Source organism: Pseudorasbora parva, chromosome 20, assembly GCF_024679245.1.
Source record: "Pseudorasbora parva isolate DD20220531a chromosome 20, ASM2467924v1, whole genome shotgun sequence".
Lineage (NCBI taxonomy): Eukaryota > Metazoa > Chordata > Actinopteri > Cypriniformes > Gobionidae > Pseudorasbora > Pseudorasbora parva.
Window position 1 is genome coordinate 28,895,909 of NC_090191.1, and position 23,168 is coordinate 28,919,076.

General features: G+C 39.8%; 2 protein-coding genes across 11 annotated transcripts in view; one reads left to right on the forward strand and one right to left on the reverse strand.

The window, feature by feature from the left end:
* recql (RecQ helicase-like) overlaps window positions 1–23,168 on the reverse strand; it is an 88,165-nt gene that overhangs the window by 50,933 nt on the left and 14,064 nt on the right. The window lies entirely within an intron of this gene.
* LOC137049652 (serine-rich adhesin for platelets) overlaps window positions 1–23,168 on the forward strand; it is a 57,236-nt gene that overhangs the window by 19,641 nt on the left and 14,427 nt on the right. For all 7 annotated transcript variants that reach the window (XM_067428244.1, XM_067428245.1, XM_067428243.1 and 4 more), the window contains 8 exons: window positions 1,385–1,867; window positions 2,757–3,200; window positions 6,539–6,694; window positions 10,922–11,137; window positions 12,193–12,278; window positions 12,890–12,998; window positions 15,371–15,436; window positions 20,943–21,176. In XM_067428244.1, the coding sequence (XP_067284345.1) occupies window positions 1,385–1,867; window positions 2,757–3,200; window positions 6,539–6,694; window positions 10,922–11,137; window positions 12,193–12,278; window positions 12,890–12,998; window positions 15,371–15,436; window positions 20,943–21,176 (1,794 nt within the window). The remainder of the gene's footprint in view (window positions 1–1,384; window positions 1,868–2,756; window positions 3,201–6,538; window positions 6,695–10,921; window positions 11,138–12,192; window positions 12,279–12,889; window positions 12,999–15,370; window positions 15,437–20,942; window positions 21,177–23,168) is intronic.

The following is a 23,168-nucleotide window of genomic DNA, read 5'->3' on the forward strand; positions in this document are numbered from 1 at the left end:
AATGTTTTAGCATTTATCATAACATACCTTGCATAAACTGTTGAAAAAAAAAAAAAAATAATTTCGAAGGTTTAAATGGTAATAGATAGATAGACAGACATTCAGACAGATAAACAGACAGACAGACAATTAGACAGACACTAACGTCCTCTGCAGCACAACCTAGTCAATAAGCCAACTGGATATGGGGCCCACCCAAAAATATTTAGTCCCAAACTCTGTGAATTTTAGCCATGAGCCTTGTCATAACAAGACATCTTCACCAAAACATATTTTTTTTTCATTGTGGTTCCATCAGCAAGAGAAATCCTAGAAGGGAATACTGCACATCATACAACAGAGCAGTCTGTGAAAATCTCTCCCAGCATGCATCAGCATCAAGGGCCATCAAAGAAAGAGTGGGGCTTGGCTCGTTTGTTTGCTTTGCTGTCATTGCATCCATAATTAGCTATATGGGGTTTCTAATCCCAATTATGAGAATGAGTTCCTTCATATAGTGGTTGCAAGTGGTAATTATCATATCTTAGAGTCACTCTGCATTCTGAGCTGGGAACTGGACAGCTGCTCCTGCAGAGGGGCAGAGTTTTTTGAGGGGAAGGGGGGTGTCAGGGGCCCTTGTTAGGAACCAGGGGCCCGCAACAGGCAAAAGACTGTTTGCTCTGAGGCTCAGTGGAGTAGGGCAGCGTCGGCTATTGGGCTGGGTGGCCTTTGCCTCTCTCCTCTCCTTTTTAGCTGTAAATGATGATGAATACGCTTGCCGACTGACCCTCATGCAGGACCCCAATGTTAATTATTCAGGACCTCTTTTTGTGTGTGCCCCAAACAATGCCTGTCATTAAGCCTGTGTGTGTGTGTGTGTCTGTGTGTGTGTGTGTGTGTGTGTGTGTGTGTGTGTGTGTGTGTGTGTGTGTGTGTGTGTGTGTGTGTGTGTGTGTGTGTGTGTGTGTGTGTGTGTGTGTGTGTGTGTTTGAGTGTGTGAGTGTGTCTTGTTCATCTCTACATGAGACAGCTGCAGTCTGGGTGCTCTGTGCTGTGGTATGGTTTGCTTAGTAAAGGATTTCTGCTCTTGTGCATTAGTAATGCCCTTTCTCATTTGCATTTTTTAGTTAAGATTCCCCAAACCTCATTCTCCAGTGCAACCCTAACATTGACCCAGATGTGATCTCCCCTTTGGCCAGGGATGTTCAATCCTGTCCCAATCAGCAGCCTGCAGAGTTTAGGCCCATCCCTCCAACCAGTTAATCAAAGTCTATTATTTTGAAACTTCAAGGCAGGTGTGTTGGTGCAGATTGAAGCTAAACTCTGCAGGAAGGTGGCCCTACAGGAGTAAAAGGAGATGGGTTGGCCTCATATTCACATTCATGTCAACCTCTTCTTTCCCCAGATGTAAGGAGGCACCAAAACATGGGGAATTCCAGTAGGAATACATTTAATGTGTTTCTGCCCCATGTACCTGGATCCTCTACCTCTCCAGCATCCCCAGCAAGTCCTTCTCTGACTCTCAAGTTTGTTGATGACCCTCAGAGATCCCAAACTCCCAATACACACTTCCAGCTGACAGATGAGGAAGAAGATGCCTGCTCTGCTTCACAAGATCTGAATCAAGGGCACCATGAAATGGCTGAAGAAGAAACAATGACAATATCCACCCCGAAAACCCCAAGCATACCAACCACCCCAACCACTCTAGGCACCCAAAGAACCCCAAGTCCTCCAATCACTCCAGGCACCCCAAGTACCCCAATCACTCCAGGTACCCCAACATCTTCTGTGACCCCAAATTCTCTTTCAGATTTCAGCCGCCCTTCATCCAGCCAGTTCAGCCGTAGCACAGACCTGAACAGTAGCTTCTCAGATGCCCTGTCAGGTACATGGTTCTCCTAATACTGAGTTTGTCCACTTGATTATCTTCAAAATTAAAGGGTTAGTTCACCCAAAAATGAAATTTCTTTCATTAAAGACTCACCCCAATGTCGTTCCACACCCGTAAGACCTCCGTTCATCCTCTGAACTAAGTTTAAGATATTTTAGATTTAGTCCGAGGGCTTTCTGTCCTTTGAATGTAAGTGTATGCCCACTTGCTGTCCACGTCCAGAAGGTAATGAAAACATCATCAAAGTAGTCCATATGTGACATCAGTTGGTTAGTTAGACTCTTTTGAAGCGTCGACAATGCATTTTGGTCCAAAAATAACAAAAAATACGACTTTATTCAGCATTGTCTTCTCTTCCGTGTTCCTCAAATAAAGAATCAAACGGTCGTGAATCATGATTCGGATCGCGTGTCAAACTGGCAAACTGCTGAAATCACGTGACATTGGCGATACGAATCACAAATCATTCTGCTGATTCACAACCGTTTGAATCTTTATTTGAGGTTTGAAAACAAACGCGGAAGAGAAGACAATGCTGAATAAAATCTTATTTTTTTTTATTTTTGGACTAAAATGTATTGTCGACGCTTCAAAAGAGTCTAACTAACCAACTGATGTCACATATGGACTACTTTGATGATGTTTTCATTACCTTCTGGACGTGGACAGCAAGTGGGCATGCACTTACATTCAAAGGACAGAAAGCCCTCGGACTAAATCTAAAATATCTTAAACTGTGTTCCGAGGATGAACAGAGGTCTTACGGGTGTGGAACGACATTGAGGTGAGTCATTAATGAAAGAAATTTCATTTTTGGGTGAACTAACCCTTTAAATGAAAGTGTAAATAGTGACTTATCTCTGCACTCTCTTTACATTAACAGTGAACTTCAGTGTTGACCATTATGCTGATAACAGTACAGATGACAAAGACAATCATGTTTATGACCTCACCCAGAATAATGATCATCAAAAGGGCTGCTCTACTTCTCTCCCCGAGCTTCACTTCAGCTCTGCAGGAAGTCGCAGCCAGACCAACTCACGAATGGAAGTCGTTCAAGCACGTCTCTCCAGATCTCTAACATCTTGCAAACAAGAAACACCTTCCACTTGTTTGCCAGATACTCCGACTTATATCTCTAACACCCCTCAATCACGACAAACCTCAGCCGCCCAATGGTCCACAGATGAAACCCTGCAAGGATGCTTTGCATCAAGCCTGAGCATCCAGTCACAAAAACCTGATTGCTCAACAGCAGATAGTCGGTCAGAATGGAACCTTTGGCCTGTGCTTCCTCCCATCATGCCACAGGAAGATGAACCGCAAGGTGAGTTTTAATCGGAGATAAACATAGGCCAAACATCAGTTTCACAGACAGGGTTTAGATTAAACCAGGATTAGGCCTCAGTTTAATTAGGAGATTTATGTAGCTTTTATAAACATGCCTGCTATGCATCTTGAGACAAAACAATGGCACTGACATTTTTAAAGATATTTCAATGCAAGTTCCTTTCAGTTAAAACTGCTAAAAAAATGCATTTTTGTCTGAGACTAGGTGTAAGCCTTGCCTATGAACCAGGGGATATTGTTCTAAACATAAGTTCTAAACATAATGATTTAATAATAACAAGAAGCACTTCAGAAAAGGGTTATTTTAAGAATAAAAACACAAATTACATTACAAATTACACAAATCAATCATTTAAAAAATGCCAGCGGGAATACAATAAATAATTAGAAATAAATCATGTGTTATACTTAATATTTTGCTTCTCAATTAAATGTTTGATGTTTAGCGATTTTTACTGGAAAACAAGACAAAATACTGATTAGGATTATTTTGCATTTCCATTACAATGCATGTTGCCTCTTTTAGATATGAATGAAGATTAGTCTATAAATGAACATGACTCCAGGTTTGCTATTCTTCTGGGGATATTTTCACAGATTATGTTCCTGAAAGAATGGCAAAATCTGATCTCATACACACACACACACCTACAGACACTGTATGCTTTATTAGACTGAGTCTTGTGTATTCATCCACACACGCTGAGGGTCAGTTGGGCCAAACAGAACTGAACATTCACCGCACCTCAAACATGAAAGACAACAAAAGAAAATCAAAGTCCTACATCACGACCATGAGCTTCAGCTTTCTCTACAGAGGGACTAAGTCATAAATATGGCAAGGAGCTTTTCTCTTCTCTTCTTTACTGAAAGCAGAGGGAAAGCGAGGGGGTTCTTTTGATAGGGAATCAGGCTGGTACCGTTTGATTCCCCCAGTTCAAAGCAGCCAAGGCCTTTACAATGGGGGACGTTGTGGGGGATGAGGGGGGTGGCGATGATGCCGGCTGCGACGTGTTCTTCCCTCTTAGCTTCAGCCTCCCGCGTTCCCTTCTTTCTTCCTCTTTTCTCTCTCTATTCTCTATGCTCCCTGAAAGGCAGACGTGTGGAGCGGCAGTCATAAATCCAGGCTGACCGCCGCCTCTCTGACGGGTGAACAGTGAGTGAGCCTCAGCTTCAATGCCTATCTCTTAGATGCCCTCCGTGCACTAATTTACCGTCCAGTCAGGAAAAAGAGCCAGGGCCACTGACATCTGACTCAAACTGAGAGTTCATGAAAGGGAGCAAACAATTCAGAATTTGCAGAGAGATTTCTTCGTTTTTCTCTCTCTTTTTGTCAGAGAAATGATAAAGTGACTATCATTGCCTTGTTTACTAACTCATGTTGCCAGACAGATAAATATATCACTGATATGTCAGTGACCTTTTCCTAACTTGTGTGAGTGTGTGTGTGTGGGGTTGTGTGTATACATCACTATAGGCTGGTCTAGGGTAGTCTAGTATTTTTGTAAAACTGCCCGGCTTTCTGTCATCCCCCCATGCTATTGTCCAGCAGTCAGTGGCCAACCCTACAGCGACCTCTTTCCATCTCAAAAGTGTAACTGTCCTTGACAATGAGCGGGACCCCCAGGCTTCACTAAGACCCCCCTACCACACACACACACACACACACACACACACACACACACACACACACACACACACACACACACACACACACACACACACACACGTCCTGGCCCTGACACTCCCCATAACATTTGGCCAGCAAGAGAAAAAAAAAAGTTGAGACACATATGGCACATATGAATTTGATACCACTAACTAAAGAGTCCCTGCAACTAAACATTCTGACTCAACTCAAATTTAAATGTATGATCAGACAAATATACATTTTTAAAACACAGAAATTTCCTTCTGACAAATGTCCCAAGAAAAAAAGCTAAACAAATTTAAATTGGACACAAACCCACAAATAAGCAGATTGTCAGTAGTGATGGCTTTAAGGCTGGAAAAAGTGCATTTAATTTCCGGTTGGGTTGCAGGGAGTGTCACGCGAAGGCTTAGGGTCATGTGGAGTGTAACAAGGTCAAAGCTAAAATACAAAACTTTTGTTCAGCAAGGATGCTTTAAATTTATAAAAATTTACCACTGACATTTAAAGACATTTATATAAATAAATGCATTGTTTTATTATTAAATTAAAACACTTAACACCACCATACTTTTGGGTATAGCTAACACTTCTCGCAAGTGTGACATTCTATTACAAAGAGGCATAATGTTTATTCTAAACTATTTTTATTGTTTTATTATGAGGTGGAAAGCGAGCTTCTATACATATTAGCCACACACTGAACTACATTCCTTCTTTAGACAGTAAATAAATATATTTGAAAGCTAAGCCACTAACTGGTCTTTCGTTGAATAGTATTAAATATTGTATGTAATCGATAGATAACAGAATAAAAACAAACAAATTCACAATGGGGCATTTTTGCACACATTATGAATAAAGCATTCGGAAGTCACCTTTCAGTGGTATTTTACCCCAAGATTTGTGATGCTGCCTTCATCCTATAGGCTGGTGTACACAAAATCAATGCGCACTCCCTTACATACACACAGACCATCTCAAGAAGCACTTGGCTGAAGATGACAGCAAGCTTGACAGCACCAATATGCTTTGAAGTGTTGAGTCAAGTCCCTCTATTGTGTGTGTGAGTGGTAAGCCGAGGCCTTTGTGTGTTTGTGTGTGTGTCTGTGTTCAGCTAAATATGGAGGCCTTGTTTGAAAGGCCTAGTATGTCTATACACACATATATGTGTGTATGTGTATGTATATATACAAACACACACACAAACACACATATGCATGTGTGTGTGTGTCTATTAGAGTCTGAGATGATAATAGAACAGGAAACAACCTAAAGTCAGGTACACAAGCGACTTATAAGACTTATGCAGTTATAACAAGCCACTCGTTGTCATTTCAGGGTGTGAAACGACTGTAAGTGTTATGAAGTTTACTACAGAATCTATGGGCCAAAGTCATCCCAGATATTAAGACAGTGCTGCAGGGGAGGGTGTGATGCTGGTTGTTGTTTCACTCTTGGAAGTCCTTGCTGACAATGTTCATTCAGCCCGGGGCAATAATAAAACCGCAAGCGTGTATGACAACTGAGGGAATAAGCGAATGTATAATTATACTATAACATCCATTGTGCTAAAATGCAAATTCTTGAAAAGAGTGCATTTAGAGATGTTTGCACAATATATTATGTTTGTATTTACACATCATGTGTTTGCGTCGTTACAGGTCAGTGTATAATGGAAGGGACCCCTGACTCCCAGTCCAACAGGTCCCAGTCTGATATCTTTGCTGAGCTGGATGATCTGGCCCCTCGCTCAAGTTCCTGTGTGTCCCCAGACCACCCAGCCGGGAGTCAAACTGACTGTTCCTCACTTACCACCGGTAATATTGTCAAAATCATGCACCCAATCAATTGTTATAATGCCATTGTACTATGCAAATAGAAGTGATTAAATATGGCCTGCAAGATTTACTTTGTATTAAGTCTGTATTTTTTTCCTATCCAATTTATTAATGTTTTGGCAAAGCTACATTTTTAGGTGCTATTACTCTAGACTTCAGTGTTACACGATCATTTAGAAGTCAATCTAATATGTGACACTGGTATACAGTATTTCTTAAATGTTTCTTTGAATAATAGAAAGTGAAAAATAATAGCATTTATTTGAAATAATATTTTGTAACATTATAAGTGTCTTTTGCTTTGTTTTGCTAAAGTATATAATTAATTTATTTTAAACTTACGGATTCTAATGTTGAATGGTATACACACACACACACACACACACACACACACACACACACACACACACACACACACACACACACACACACACACACACACACACACACACACACACACACACTAGAACTTTTTTGGTTGTTTAAATCCCCAATCCTAAATATGAGCTATAATATTAAAATAAATAATATTGATGCTTGCCATTAAAATAGGCTCTCCATAACAACAAATTTCATCCATTGACTTTTCTTTAACACACAGAAGTTGTGTGTTAAAGAAACACACAACTTGTTCCATATAAAAAAAAAATAGTTCCAAATAATCTGTTTATTGTCTATACTATTGTGAACAAGGGTGATGGCACAGATAAGCATGTTTGTTTTAAAGATTGTATACTGGTTCGACATGCCATATTAACTATCTGTTTCAACAGAAATGGCCACTGGTAAATAAGTCCAGGAAAAATGCAAATATTGTATGGTCCAAGAGATTAAAATCAATTGCTGCTGTGTAAACTTTGTTTAACAGTGTACTGACAGAATTGTCTCATTACGTTGCCCCACAGACATTATTTCAAGTCTGTTTGTTGTTGTCAGAAACCTAATCCTTCAAATGGATACTGTGTTCACTCTGCCCTGAGGATTTGTGTGTGTGTGTGTGTGTGTGTGTGTGTGTGTGTGTGTGTGTGTGTGTGTGTGTGTGTGTGTGTGTGTGTGTGTGTGTGTGTGTGTGTGTGTGTGTGTGTGTGTGTGTGTGTGGTACCTGGTATTCTCTACTTTATGGGGACTAAGTGTCTCCACAAGGATAATAATACCAGTAATTTTGACCTTGTGGACATGTATTTGGTCCCCATGGGGAAAACAGTCCCCAAGTTTTTTGAAAATGGAGAATGTTTTTTTTCTGTGGAAATGTCTTTGGAAAGTCCCCATAGCACATGGAGACCCGTGTGTGTGTACACTGTGGTCAGAGAGAGAAAGAGGGGGGCAGAAACATTACCTAAGTGAATTTTTCCCTCAGGATTTCCTCCTGACTTTCGACAAGGTGTTAAGCGTTTCCGGGTCTCTGTGACCTGACTCCTGACCTGACCCTCTCACCTTTCTAGCTCCCTCTGGATGACTAACATGTGTTTATAATGCACAATGTTCAGCTGCGTAGACACCAGCCACTGTAATGCATGTCATTATATCCAAATCCATATGGACTAAATGTCAGAAGGCTTTTTTTTCTCTCTTTAGAAATGTATTATGTATGTTTTGGGTGATTCGCAGCAAATTGGACATCTTGTTGATTTCATAAAGACAGCATATAGACCGTTTCTACCTGGGTGGCAGTGTTAGACCAGGTTTAAAATCTAGGCTTTGATATCTTAAAGTGTTAGTGAGTCTTTTCTTCAGTAATGAGGAGGGGTTATATGCATTAGGGAACAAACTTTACCAGCCACACACAGGCTGACCAATAGTAATAAAAAATCTCAAATGAGATGTCTCTAATATCTCAGTTTTTTTTCCTTTTGGACAAGGATATGAATTAAAGGGATAGTTCACCCAAAAATAAAAATGTGATGTTTATCTGCTTACGCCCAGGAGACCCAAGATGTAGGTGTGTTTGTTTCTTCAGTAGAACACAAATGAAGATTTTTAACTCCAACCGTTGCTCATATAATGCATGTCAATAGGGTGTTTTTCTATGAGAGCCACTATGAGAGTAAAAAACACATAGACATACAAATCCATATTAAACCTTGTGGCTCGTGGGGACACATTGATGTCTTAAGACACGGAACGATCGGTTTCTGCGAGAAATCGAACAGTATTTTTATATTTTTTTTACCTCATATCAGACAAATCTATATGTATATATATATATATATATATGGAAGTTCTCCCACAAATCACGGAGGGATCTGAAATTGTCATCGTAGGTGCATGTCCACTGTGAGAAACATAATCTATAAAAAAAATCCAGAAATCACAATATATGATTTTTTAACTATTTATTTGTATGATACAGCTGCAAATAAGTAGGGAGAAAGTCATGTGAAAGTCATGTGGTCAGAAGAGACCAAAATATAACTTTTTGGTCATAATTCCAATAATCGTGTTTGGAAGAAGAACAACCTCCTTCCCTCAGTTAGAGCATTGAAGATGGGTCAAGGCTGGGTCTTCCAACATGACAATGATCCGAAGCACACAGCCAGGATAACCAAGGAGTGGCTCTGTAAGAAGCATATCAAGGGTCTGGCGTGGCCTAGACCTAAACCCAATAGAGAATCTTTGGAGGGAGCTCAAACTCAGTGTTTCTCAGCAACAGGCCAGAAACCTGACTGATCTAGAGAAGATCTGTGTGGAGGAGTGGGCCAAAATCCCTCCTGCAGTGTGTGCAAACCTGATGAAAAACTACAGGAAACGTTTGACCTCTGTACCAAATATTAACATTAATTTTCTCAGGTGTTCAAATACTTATTTGCAGCTGTATAATACAAATAAATAGTTAAAAAAGCATACATTGTGATTTCTGGATTATTATTATTTTTAGATTATGTCTCTCACAGTAGACATGCACCAACGATGACAATTTCTGACCTCTCCATGATTTCTAAGTGGGAGAACTTGCAAAATAGCAGGGTGTTCAAATACTTATTTTCCTCACTGTATATATAATGAGGAATATATATATCTGATACTAAAATTAGACATAATTTAGAGGGCCATCAGAAAAGTCATTTTTCGATCTGTGGACATGGCATGGAAAATGAGGTGATTGTTACACATTATCCCTAATCAGTATCTTTTCATCACGTTTTTATGTCTCTCCGTGTTTTGTCTGTGTTTACAAATTGAGTCATTATTCCGAAAGGCACTGGCTAACGTAAATTGTAAGCAATGTGCATATAAAAAAATAATGAGTTAGGTGCTGAAATTCAGGGTTCAGAATGAGAGTAGAGTGAATTCTCTGAATTGCCACACCTCAGTAGTGTGGGTTGGAGATTTGCATGTGGCTCATAGCGATAGTGATCCCATTTCCACAGGGTGTGATTGCAAACACAGGACCCTTATGGGACATGATGAAAGTGTGATCCTTAGCCCTCTTTTATTTTCTTTTTTTTTTAATAAAAGAAGAAGAAGAAAAAGAAAGAAAAAAAAAGTAACACAAGTCTACTACATAGATTTCAGACATGGGCACAGTTCACATGTTTATTTTTTTTTATTAATATGGAAGACATTTAAGTTGTTCAAATCTTAAAGCCCTGTTAAATATATTATATTATATTATATTATATTATATTATATTATATTATATTATATTATATTATATTATATTATATTATATTATATTATATTATATTATATTATATTATATTATATTATGTTATATTATATTATACTTTTTTTTATTATTATTGGTACTACAGTAAATTCAATTTAACTTGATAAAAAAATCCCTGGGCATCCCAAAAAAGGAATGGTATAAAATTACTGTTGAGTATTTACATTCAACAAGTTTCCTCAAAAAGCAGTCACATGGAACAGCCCACAAGGAAATATGTTAAAAATTTGATCTTCATAAACTTATGCTCATTTTGGATACATGCATTTGAATAATAAATATATTTATGTATTATTAAATATAATGTATTTGAATTTTTTTTGATATTTTGTTCAACCAGAGCCTACAGCACAAATCACAATTATCCTCAATTTAGATCATTCTTCCAATGTATTACTGACTTAATTTATCTCCCATTAATTATGAATTATCTTAAATTTAATATTCATTCAAAACAAGTAAACGAAAGGGCTTTTATTTCACCTGCACATTAAATTAGCTAAGGCTGATATGCCTGTTTTTGTCTATTTATTTCACAGATCTGAGCCCTGGACTTGCGGCACTGACTATGGGATGTGATTCGGGTGATCTGGGATCTTTGTCCCGCGTGCAGCTTTTGCTATTGAACCGAACAGGATCTGAAAGCCCTGGTTCCATCCCGAGCCCTGAATGGTGTTGCACTCCGGACGGGGAGGAGTATGAACCTGGCCTTAGAGTCTGGAGCTCGGGCATTCCCCAATATTATCAGTCCACAGGTACATTACATATCATATAGCAAGCTGCCAAGCACCTGTCCAGCAGAGCGGTAGATGTGTGTGTCCGTTTGTGTGTGGGTGTGTGCACATATAAGCTTGCCTGTCTATGCGCGTATTTGCGCGTAAAAAGGCAGACGTATTGGGCCCTGCTATCTTTCCCCGTCAGCTCACATCAGATTGCGATGTTTACATTCACGAGCAACAGCACCTTGATTGCCTTTAAATAACTCTGAAAAATAACAGTTAGGAGGGGGAAAAAAATCCCAAAAGAAACGGTTGATTTGAGTTGGGGAAATTTGGCAACTGCGCTGTGTAAAGGAGAGGGCGTCGGGGAATAACGTTACGGGTGTGCCGAGTGTTGGCCGTCCTTGAGAGTAATGTTTTTAGTATTTGTGTATATATGTGTGTGTCTGTGACCCCGTTGCCGTTACCTTTGAACCAAAGCCGGCATGCCTCTCATCTGTTCCAGGGCGCGCGGCTACAAGTTCTTAACTGAAGCCATAAAGATGTAGCGGTTTGTTGCCTCTCCAAAAATCGCTTTATGGAGTTATGAAAAGGTCATATTAATCAAGATAAAAAACAAGTCAAGTTTATCATTAACCCAAAACCTCAGTTCATCCACACGTCTGGCCGCAACAGCCCCCCTATCAGGATCCTGCAATGTGGCTATTGTGCATTGTTCAGACGCAATCCACAGATAAAGGCACTACAAAGGAAGCCCACGTGCGCCAGATCAGATCTGGGTGCAATCTTGATGGGATGTGTTTTGAAATAGTGTTAATGTGTTTCTAAATTCTGGCACAAACATGCACACGGCAGCGCGTGGAGGCCAGGCTCCTCGCTAGGTGTGTCTGCACCTGGCATGCTCCGACTAGACAGGTGCTGCTGCAGGTTTGTGAGGCACCATTTCTATCAGTATTTGCAGAGGGATTATGGACCTTCAGTCTTGTCAAATACAAAGCATTAATCACTCACTGTCGTCCCTCTTCATGTATTTCTTTTGCACTTGTATATATACGGCCCTTGTTTTCAAGTGTGCGTGTGTCTATTTGCAGTCCAGGACAACCACAAACCATTAAGTGGCAGAAACAGCGGCCAAGATTCTTTGGCAACTTTCAAGGGACACAGAAAGTGCCCCGGGGTGAGTACCTCGCTCATAAAACCATTTCAACACACACATAGAGGAATCTGCGAGCGACTTTATGGCTGTCGTTTCTGTATGGAGGCGACTGGGGGATTTCTACTTGCTGCTGGGCGGCAGGTGTGGGGCTAATCAGTCAATACGGACCAGAAAAAGGTGCAGCCGCAAGGAAGTTGGGCTCCTCTGACTTGCCACGCTGATAAGGGGGCTGAATTTTAGGGCATGGATGTGCCACAGGGGCCAGAGGGCAAGGCTTAAGACGTAAACAGTGTCAGCGAGGGGTAAGAGGACACAAAACACTGAATGCAGGTGCAAAGGGATGGAGGCATTAATCTTTCTTTTATGAAGGAAGGAGGAAGGAAGGCGAGGGGAGGGGTATGGTGGCCAAAACATGAATGTGTTGTAAGCTGCTGTCAATTAAGTTCTGGTACAATAGAATTTCCCCAGGACTGATTACTGTTGGCACAAGGGAGGCCATTGCTTCTTTGCAGCACAGCAGGGCCCACACTTAGCATGGCCATGGCTGCAAACACACACGTTCACATTTGGTGATTATACACTTCTGCCCTGCTTGTGTTGACATGTTTGTGTGTTAACTTTGGTGCTTTTAGCTCATCAGTGTGGAGAGTGGATCAAGGACATCATCCTCTTGTTCTGTCAGCTCAAGAGTGTCTGAGAGCAGCTCTAAGAACAGAAAGAAACCAACCTGTGATGACCAAGGTGTACCACCACTCACCACCATACACATAACTGCTATTATAAAGGATTTGATTATAGTCGAGAAATACCATCTGACACAGAATCAGTTGTATGGTTTGCTTTAATTGAATATTTAAGGTTCAGTACATTAAGCTCAGTTTGCTAGCCTAGAAATCTGGATGCACCCTAGTGGCAGCAAATCTAATCTGCCACGAGTGTCGTCTAGCAATTCTCAATACACGTCTGAGCTGTAAAAACCAAACTCTGGTCGAGCCAATCACATCGTGTATAGAGGCCGTGGGCGGGGCTTAACATAATGACGGCAGAGTTGCGCTTGCGTGCTACTAGTAAACACAGAAGCTGGCGAACGGCGAATCAGCTTTGACCGCAACTCTGGAAGACTTGGAGTTAAGCTTTTCTCTGAGAAAAGAACAAAGAACGGCACTCAAGTCATTCTTAAAAAGGGAAGATGTGTTCGGAGTTTTGCCGACCGGATACGACGAAAGTTTAATCTGTCAACTAGCTCCGCTTCACCTTCGTTGCTCTGGTTGGTTGTAGCGCTATCCTATCGCGTGCATAGGGAGTTTGAAAGACAACCGTTTATCCAGCCCCTCGGATCGAGCCTTGTCAGTGGTGTGTTTCCAGACAAAACATCTTGATGTGGGTCTGGCTTGTCAGGCTACAGTTTGCAGCAGTTGTGGTATTTGTGTTAGCCTATAGAAATCTATACGCATCCTAACTGCAGCAAATATAATTTGCAGCCAGTGTAGTCTTGCGACTCTCCTTTGGATTGTGAGCTGGAACAACCAAACTCTGGTCAATCACATTGTGTATAGAGTCAGTGGGCGGGCTTAACATAAAGACAGCAGAGTTGTGATGGTTCCGCATGCTACTTGAAAACGAAGTTTAATTTGTCAATTAGCTCCCCTTCACCGCAATTGCGTATAGAGAACGTTAAAGACAACCGTTTATACAGCCCTTCAGATTGAGCCCTGCCAATGGTGTGTTCCCAGATCCAACATCTTGATGTGGGTCTGGCTTGTCAGGCTAGCATAATATTGATTACCACAAAAAACATATACATTTGACTTGTCCCTTTTTTCCTAAAAAACAAATAAACTACAGTGGGGCACTCACCTCAGAAGTAAATAGGGCCAATCAAGAAACAGTAAAATGCTCACTGTCTCAAACGTATTGCCACAAAACCTGAACAATGTGTATGTGATTTTCTGTGTAAAGTTACAACTTTACATCACGCACAGCTTATAACAGAAGAATTAATGTACGCTACCAACTAAATACTCTACCCAGAATATATCTTTAACATTAACCAAAAAAATAAACCATAAATAAATATGCCAAATACACATTCTTGATGTGATTATATTTAACAGCTTTCAGACACGGACCGGTAAACTCTAATTTCCAGTATATGAGTGGTATAACACAGCGTTCATAATGTCCACATGAGGCATCAATACCTGCATGTGCTTACAAATAAGTCATAATTTTTTTTCCCTCTTTAAGACAGGTTATAACTTTTATTAACTTTTAAGACAAAAGTAAAAGTAACTTTTAGTTGGTAAGACCTTAAGACACCGTCTTAAAATAGTGCTTACTCTATGTTTATGCAACTGGCCTAAGGTGCCACTCCATAGAGCTCTCATCGCTGCCAGGCCAGTGTTTGGTATCCCTGTTCCTCTGGTACAGTTAAGCCATATAATCCCTCTGAGAAGCAGCTGCCTGATGCCAGGCCTGTCTTCCCTGTGTGGCCATTTTATGTACATAAATGAAATAAGGGCCTAGAAAGAAAATTAAGAGTCTGCTTCTATAATGTAGTCTACTCTCATCCCAACCCGAATGGAAATATCTCAGTGATTACTCAAGCCAATTCAGCTATGGCACTGCGGTGAAGTTGAGCCGTCTGTCATAGCTTTGAAGAATAACATTAATGACCAACATCTGTCATTGTGTTGCGGAAGTAATGTTCCTTGTTACTCAATCAATCGCCCACCTCCATTAATGGCTCAGACTGGCATATAATGCACAATACTGCTCCCAAAACAAATCCTGTTGTAAAGCTCAAGGACATTTACAATGATTTCTTTAGTCTTTTGAGGTTCTTTAAAGGGTTCAGTTAAAACATTGCTTTTACTCATCCTAATGTCATTCCAAGCCCATATGACTTTTATTTCTGTGGAACACAAAAGAAGAAATGTAGCAGAATGTTAATGCTGCACTTTTCCATACAATGAAAATAGATGGTGACCAGGGGTCAAGCAAAAAACAAACACACAAAAAAACATAAAAGTGTAGTCCATATGACTGTTGTGTAGTCCATACACTATATTCAAAGTTCTAAGTTATTGCTCTTTCCCTTTCTTTTTCACAAGGTTGTGAGTTGCAAGATGAAGATGTCTCACTCTATTTGTCACCATCTCCCAGTGCTTTGCTGACAGGTGAGTAGTTTTTTGCTATAACACCAATGGGGTATTGACTAAAATTCCCCTTTTTTATTTAGTCCCAACACCTAAAGACTGGGTTAGTCATTCAAGACCTACCAGAACAATATAAATTAGGGACGTTGGGTTCATTTTTGGCCAAGACAGGCAAATAAAAGTAATTCACCTCAAAAGAGATGTTACTCATGTAACCTAGGAGACGGTGGGAGTGTCTGAGCACAACGACCCTCCTCAAAGTCCAAAGACATGGTCACTCCTGGGGAGAGGGTCAGTGTGGGGTCAGTGTGAGGTCATCCCAGGGGCAGTATGTATTGAAGAGGTCTCAATGTGTCTAAAACAGTGGACATGAGATTAAAGCTTCCCGCTGCGAAACTATGAGGATTATCACTGATTGGGATTCTTGTGATAAGCAAAAATAAGCAAAAATCTCTTATAGATGATTTTATAGATGAAAGTTGGAGAAATTAAGGAAGAAAGCACACTACTCACCATCAAAACCACTAATGCTTAAAGGATATCTCTCCCCCGAACAAAAAAAAAAAAAAAAAAAAAAGATTAATTTTATATTTTACTCACCCTCATTCTAATTCCAAACTTGTATTACTTTCTCTGTTTATGTAATAAAGGTCAGTGGGGTTCAAAGTTGTTTCGGACCCCAACTACGTTAGGTATATGGACACATATAAAGTTCAAAATATCTATCTTGTGTTTCATTGAGGAAAGAAAGTCATACAGGTTTGGAAATGCATGAGGGGGAATAAATGTTGCCTCTAAATTATAAGCATTTAGCTAAGCTGAAAGTTTTTGCTGAAACATCTGTTGTACACAATCTATGACATGCCTTCTGTTGTCTGATTGATAGTTTATACTTTGTATTACACTCTAAAAAATGCTGGGTTAAAAACAACCCAAGTTGGGTTGAAACTGCACCGACCCAACAATTGAGTTGTTTTAACCCAATGGTTGAGTTGTTTTAACCCAGTGGTTGAGTTGTTTTAACCCAGTGGTTGGGTTAAATGTTGCTTAAGACAACCCAATTGCTGGGTAAGAACAACTCAACCATTGGGTTAAAACAACCCAATTGTTGGGTCGGTGCATTTTCAACCCAACTTGGGTTGTTTTTAACCCAGCATTTTTTAGAGTGTAGCAAGTAAAGGACTTTTAGTACATTTCTAAAAATGTCCTTCTTCGGGTTGTAGTACATAAGTCTTTGCTTTAAAAATCTTTACTGGTTTATATGAAGTAAACATAATAATACTTTTGTTAGTATATTGTTAGTAACATTTCAAAATTAACAATTACTGGAATGAAGCATCTTAGGTTTACTTGATTATCCATACATCATGTTAAAATGTGTATCAAATATATATTTATCAGAAACTGCATTAAACAGCATATTTCTGCTCAAGTTTGGGCCTCCATTCTTCTGTATCACACTATATGAAGCATAAAAACCTGATATATTAAATATGGTATGTAAATATATACTTTAGTTTATATAATTATCATATATAAAAATTTTTTTTAGATTTTGTCTAATGGTTCAATTAACTGTTTCATAAAATAAAAATTAAAAATTAAAACATATATATAAAGACTATTATTTAATGTCAGCCTTAAGGCCATCACTAATGACAATCTGTTTATTTGTGGGTTTGTGTCCGATTTAAATTTGTTTAGCTTTTTTTCTTATAAGAATAATACAATGTGTCATGGTTAAAGACACCATTAATTATTCATCAGCGTGAAGAAACGATTCATTTTCGAATCATGACTTTCACCCACTAATAAAGGTGTTTCGGTCGCTGTTCCAAATGACACATGACACAGTCCCGATTCCCACCAGTTTCAGCTCTCTGACCACTCCTTTGTCCTCCTGACTCATAATGTATTCATAGGTGTCCTAATCCCTTTTTGTGATGGAATGGCTACTATTGCTTTTCTCCTGGTCACTCGGGTGACCCCTGAAAGTGTTTATTATAGTCTTTAGCATTCAGCTGAAACTGAAGATGTCACAGAGGGACATGAATGTGCCATCATCCCGGACAAAAACAAGGGCCTAAGCCAGACTGACCCAGGCGGATTGTTCTGGAAGACACCAGGCACTGGCAAACAGATTAAGGGCGTGAATGAAAGAGATGGGGAAGGAGAGATTAGCCGTGTTCGGAGCAGGATCGTTTCACCCTAAAACAGGACCACACACTGACACAGTCACTTTGCCACCATTGTCTCTCTCTCACTGTCACCGAGGGCTCGGAAGCCATTGTTTGCCAAAATCCTCAATCGTTTGGACAGCGCTGAGTCCCGGATACCGACTCTTTGATTGGCACTTGTCAGCGCTGCTAGAATGGAATGACGTGTTGGGAAACTGAAGATCCAGAAAAGACAATCAGTACCATGAATAATAATCAAGGAGGGATTTTCCCTTTTTCCTCCACCCCTCTCTTTATTCTGCCGAAAGATGGAGGAGAATGGCTCTGGGTGGCACTGCTGAAAGCCTCTTGCCGTCCGATTGTGTTGTTGACGCTCATCCCTTTCTCAAACACACAAAGAAAGAGATACACGATCGACCTTCTTGCTTCTTTCTGGTGCGCTGGATGCTCGGATTTCCACATGGGAGGGTGGGCAGGGTGCGTGTTAACCAAGGCGGACCAGGGGAGGCTTGTGTTTTGTCTTCAATGGCCTTGTGAGCACCAGGGGAGGGCTACATGTAGGATTTGACTCTGCCACTCTCAGCCAAATCCAGCTATCTGTCTCTTTCAGGCCGGCCAGTTGGTATGGTAACTTGGCGTGTGTGGGTTTAAGATGGTTTCTAAGCAGGTCAGTGCCTTGTTTCCAGCTTTGACCATTCAGTAATCACTGTTCGGCATAGGAGGATTAGGCGGTGTAAGAAAAGGAGGTTTTAAAGGGAGAGATAGGCCGCACTGAATGGAATTAGTTGGGTTTCGCAAATTACCCTGTGAAACTTGATTTCACACAACGGTCAGGGTCTGGAGATGTTTAATCCAAAAAATACACCTAGCTTTTAGAAACATACAGTACTAATTTTGAATCGTATGTTGACTCGAAATGTATTGATTTAGCAAATCATTCCAAGCAGTCAGAACCAAAATTGGACAGAAAAGTCACTAATATATTTATTTAACAATTCAAATGTGGTTTCACTGTTATTTTAGAGCAATAATCAATAAAATGATTATTGCTTTCCTAGTAGGAAGTAGAACCTGCCATTCTCTGATCTGATTCTTCTTCTTCAACAAATCTTCAATGGCTTGAACAGAAAATTTCCAACATCAAGTTTGGGCTGCAGCAGTCTGCTTGCTTAGATTACAAGGACCAACAGTCTGTGGATCATAAACTATGAATCATAAACTATGTAAACCCGTTTGCCCTTGCAGGATTTATGCAAAGGTGCATTGTTGTCAGTATTCTCACGTTGCACAGAGCTAATCACAGATCCATTACGCCCCATTTTTAGAGCTGAGCAAGTGCTTAACTGTGCTTAACTGTCCATTTTCACGTCTCATTTGCTCGTTTTGCAAAACCATAAAATATGGCTGGTGTTTTCACACCATTAAAGGCTGAGCATGTGATGTATTGGCATCTGTCAAGTTGAGAGATCCATAGCAGCATTAACCTATATGATCATAATTGAGATAGAAGCAGAGACACCTGCTCTTATCAACAATATCTGAACAGTGTAACTATGTATTAAATCCTGATAAATAATCATTGTATACCATCTTCTGATTTTATCTTTAGTAAGTGTTATTTTTAAATATCCAACCAGAAATATCTGTTTATGGTACAAAAGTAAATAAAAAATAGCTAATGTATAGATAAAAAATCTAATTAATTTATATACAAAAATACTGGAATATTATTCAAATTATTTGATAACTAATATTGTTGTAATGTAATGATGTAAACAACATACACTCTTAAAAATAAAGGTTCTTAAATGATTCTTTGGCAGAGTGTATGGTTCTATGAAGAACCTTTAATATCCAAAGAAACTTTCCATTGCACAAAAGGTTCTTAAAAAGGTTCTTTAGACTATAAAATGGTTAGAAAAAAATAGTTATTCTACTGCATCACTATGAAAACCAATTTTTGGTTCTTCCGGGCACCTTTATTTTTAAAGGTGTAGCAACATTTTAGATGACACACAAAGCAAATATTTGTGGAAAATGAGCTAACTTTGCACAACTTTATGATTAGACACTGAACCGACCTGCAGCCCATTTCTGGATCTTAACCAGCCAGTTGAGAACCACTCTCTTAAAGAAATGTACTACTGTACATCTACTAGCCCATCCTGTAACTGCAGATGTAGAAACAGATTGGAGGTTGAAATGATAAAAAGCAGAAAGCCAGAACAAGATGTGCAATTGTGTGACAATATTTAACAAACTGATCCCTGGAATTAATGTGCAGAAGTGTTAATGAGAATGAGAACTGATTTTCCTGTTCTCTCTCACACACTTTTGCACAAAGCCACATCACAAGTCCAGTGTTTAAATGCTGAAGAACATACTATCCAGAAACCCCCACAGGTTCAGTGCTAATCGATCTCACTCTTTGTGTCTCTAAACGCAGGAAGTGCTTTGTGAGGACTTCTCAATGAGTTCTAATGAAAGCTGCTAATTTGGGACCGCTGGTAAATTAACAGACCTCCAGGTCTCTCGAGAGCATTTTGCTTTTAAATGGTGTCTTTGAGGAAGGACAGAAAATGCGATTATGAAGTGTAAAGGACGAAGGAAACAGAATAAGTACATTTTGAATGGAAGAGTTAAGGGGAACATTTGAGAATTCTGCCACAGACAACTCATTGGTCTCCAATTCACAGAAAAAGCCAAGTATAGGTAAAAAAAAAAAAAAAAAACAGAAAAGAAAGATTTGTTTGTGGTCTTACATAATTATGAGTTAAACAGTTAAACAGATTATATCACTGTTGTATAAATGCACAAAATTAATTATAGAAGTAGCGTTTAGGGGAAAACAGAATATTAAAGGTCAGCACAGTTTTTATGGGTGGTCCCCCATCTTTCCTGGGCCATAAAGCAGTTTTTTTTTTTTAAAAATGGGTTCCGGGACCCCCAGGGGGCGGAAAGAGAGGGCTTGGGGGATCTGTAAATAGTTATAAATAAATCCTAAGGAAATATAAAAGAAATTAAACTTTGATTCATTTTCCATTACTTTCCATTAATTGGCATTCTGCTCTTTTTTCTTTTTGCAGCTATTATTTTTAACAGTGAGATTCTCACTCAATTCTTCATATATTTGTATTTTTAAAATTTGCTAAAATATTTGAAAGTATCATATTATATTATTATATCATTTAATTATATTATAGCAAATCCAAAAATGCATTTTGTGAACAATTTATTTATTTTTAAATTGATTTAAATTATTAATTTGTATCAAGTCACTAATTACAAGTCAACTGTGCATAACTAATCTAATATGCATGTTATATGTTTTAATGTCTGCTAAATTAAAGGAATCCCAGCAAGCGAGGGAACCATACTGGTCCTGCAATGCCCAGAAAGCAGTAACCAGGCTGAAAAGCACATGAACCGGTCCGACAGACTCCGAGAGAAGAGGAAGAGGAAGAAGGAGATCAAGAAGACAAAGGAGAGGAAGAATAAAGCCCTAGAGATTTACTCCAAACTGCAGGATGGGAAAGATGTGACAGATCCCACTCACCAGAGCCCTTGTTCCAAGTTTGAGAACTGTGAGTACAAATCCATATGAAAACCAATCTGAATTTGTAGACTAATAAGGTAAATGTATTACAACATCATTTCCAGTCGCTTATTTACCAATCTGCCAGTGTGAACTGGCAATTTTTAAACTGTTGATTGATAAGGTCCTTTCAGTAGGCCACCATTTTCATTTCAAGGACAACAAAAACGCTCACACCATTCAAACAGAGAACCCCAGCGCTGTAATTTGACACTGTGTACACACTCCAATCGTCCCACCATCTCTTGTTTAGTTTTGAGCTCGGAGCTTTGCACTTGATTTTTTAATTAGCTGTGCTTTCGAGTGCCGTTCTGCCGATCTTCGCCAATGGTCCCAATTTGCCGGCCCTTTTCATGATTGTATATGCGGTTTGGAGTGCTGAGGAGAGAGAGGGTGTGTACTGAAGGTCAAGGTGAAGGGGCGGAGCCCCAGCAGGGTCATGGGAGGTCACAGGGCTTGTGTGAATGCAGGGGCATTGTGTGAATAGGCCTGATTGGACAGGTCCCTTCAGCTCCTAATCAAGCACAAGAGGAGGAAGCACGCAGCTGTCGCTCACATCAGAGATGAGTGTTGCTCTTTGTGTGTATGTGGATGAAAGTGAGAGGAGTTTGAAAGGGAGAAAGTAAAGAGAAAAAGCGTTGTATGCATTGTTTAATGCCCCAGTGTGCTGGAAATTTGAATCCGTTTCGGAATGACTTGCATTTCTCCCTGTTTTAAGTTCCCCCGTTCTCCTGTAATGATTATTCCTATAGGATTCCCTCGGAACGAGACGGCATTCACCATAAATTCTGTGTATGAATATGTGTGAGGCCTCTCAGACACGTGTGAGTGTGGCTCCTCATTAGGGGACTCAAAAGCCCTAATTGGACATAATTTGTACCCACTCTCTCTATACTGACCAGAAAATCAATGCACAAATGACAAGTGTCCCAAAATAGGTCTGGGCTTCCCTTTTCTTTCAGTTTCTCCCTTCTTTCCTCTCTGTATTTGTGCTTTCCCTTTCTGTGGCCCCTACCTGCAATAGGTATTCAGTGTTTGGCTGCATATAAAACAGTGGTTTCTGAGTGTTCATGGCTGCATTCAGAATGGAAACCTAACATACTTCATGCTGGACAGTACTGAATATGTAGCTTACTATAAAAAAAAGTAAATTCAATAATAGTGTGCTACACTGTTTTCATCTGACCTCATGTTTAAAGGGGTGATGAATTGAGAAATCAACTTTCCCTTGTGCTTTTGAAGTACTGTATAAAAGGTCATGGTAATATAAGGTGCTTTTAAATCTCTAGTTCGGTTCATTTGGTCCGAACCTTGGTTCCTTTTTACACCACACTGATTGCTTTGGTCCGAACCAGTTGAAACTAACCAAAACTCAGGCACGTGGGTGGTGACAACCTCCGCATCACTCATTGGCCATGGCGTATTTCCTAAACTGCATTTCGATTGGTCAGAATTTACGTGTGGGAAAATTCCAACAGAAGAGGAAAAGCCAACAAACTACACAACTATGGAGAAACAACTCCACAGGCTGGTTTTGTCCCTGGCCATAATGTACTACATTGTGTGTATTTACCAAAGTATGCACAAAGTACATTTCTATAATCAAGCGCGAATGCGACTTCAAAACATTGTTCTAATGCACTGCAAACAGTGAGCGTGTGTCACTTCAAGCGGAGGCATGCATTAATTATTCTTAACTCTGACATGCTCACCTTCCGAAAATATTGCCAACGATCTATCAGGTAATAATGTCATGCAGATAATGTCAGCGCAACTGACAACGGCAGCTGGTTTAGTCCAAAAATGATCAGTACTTTTGCAGTTGGTTTTGTTCGAGGCCGGGAGTCGAACTCATGGAGCTGTTCGGATCGCGCTAGCTAACAGCATTAAACATGCCGAAGAATATAGCAAGATATTGAGCTTTTCCTGGTTGTGGAAGAACACAGTTGCTGCATAAGCTTTCTTGGGATCATAATTTACT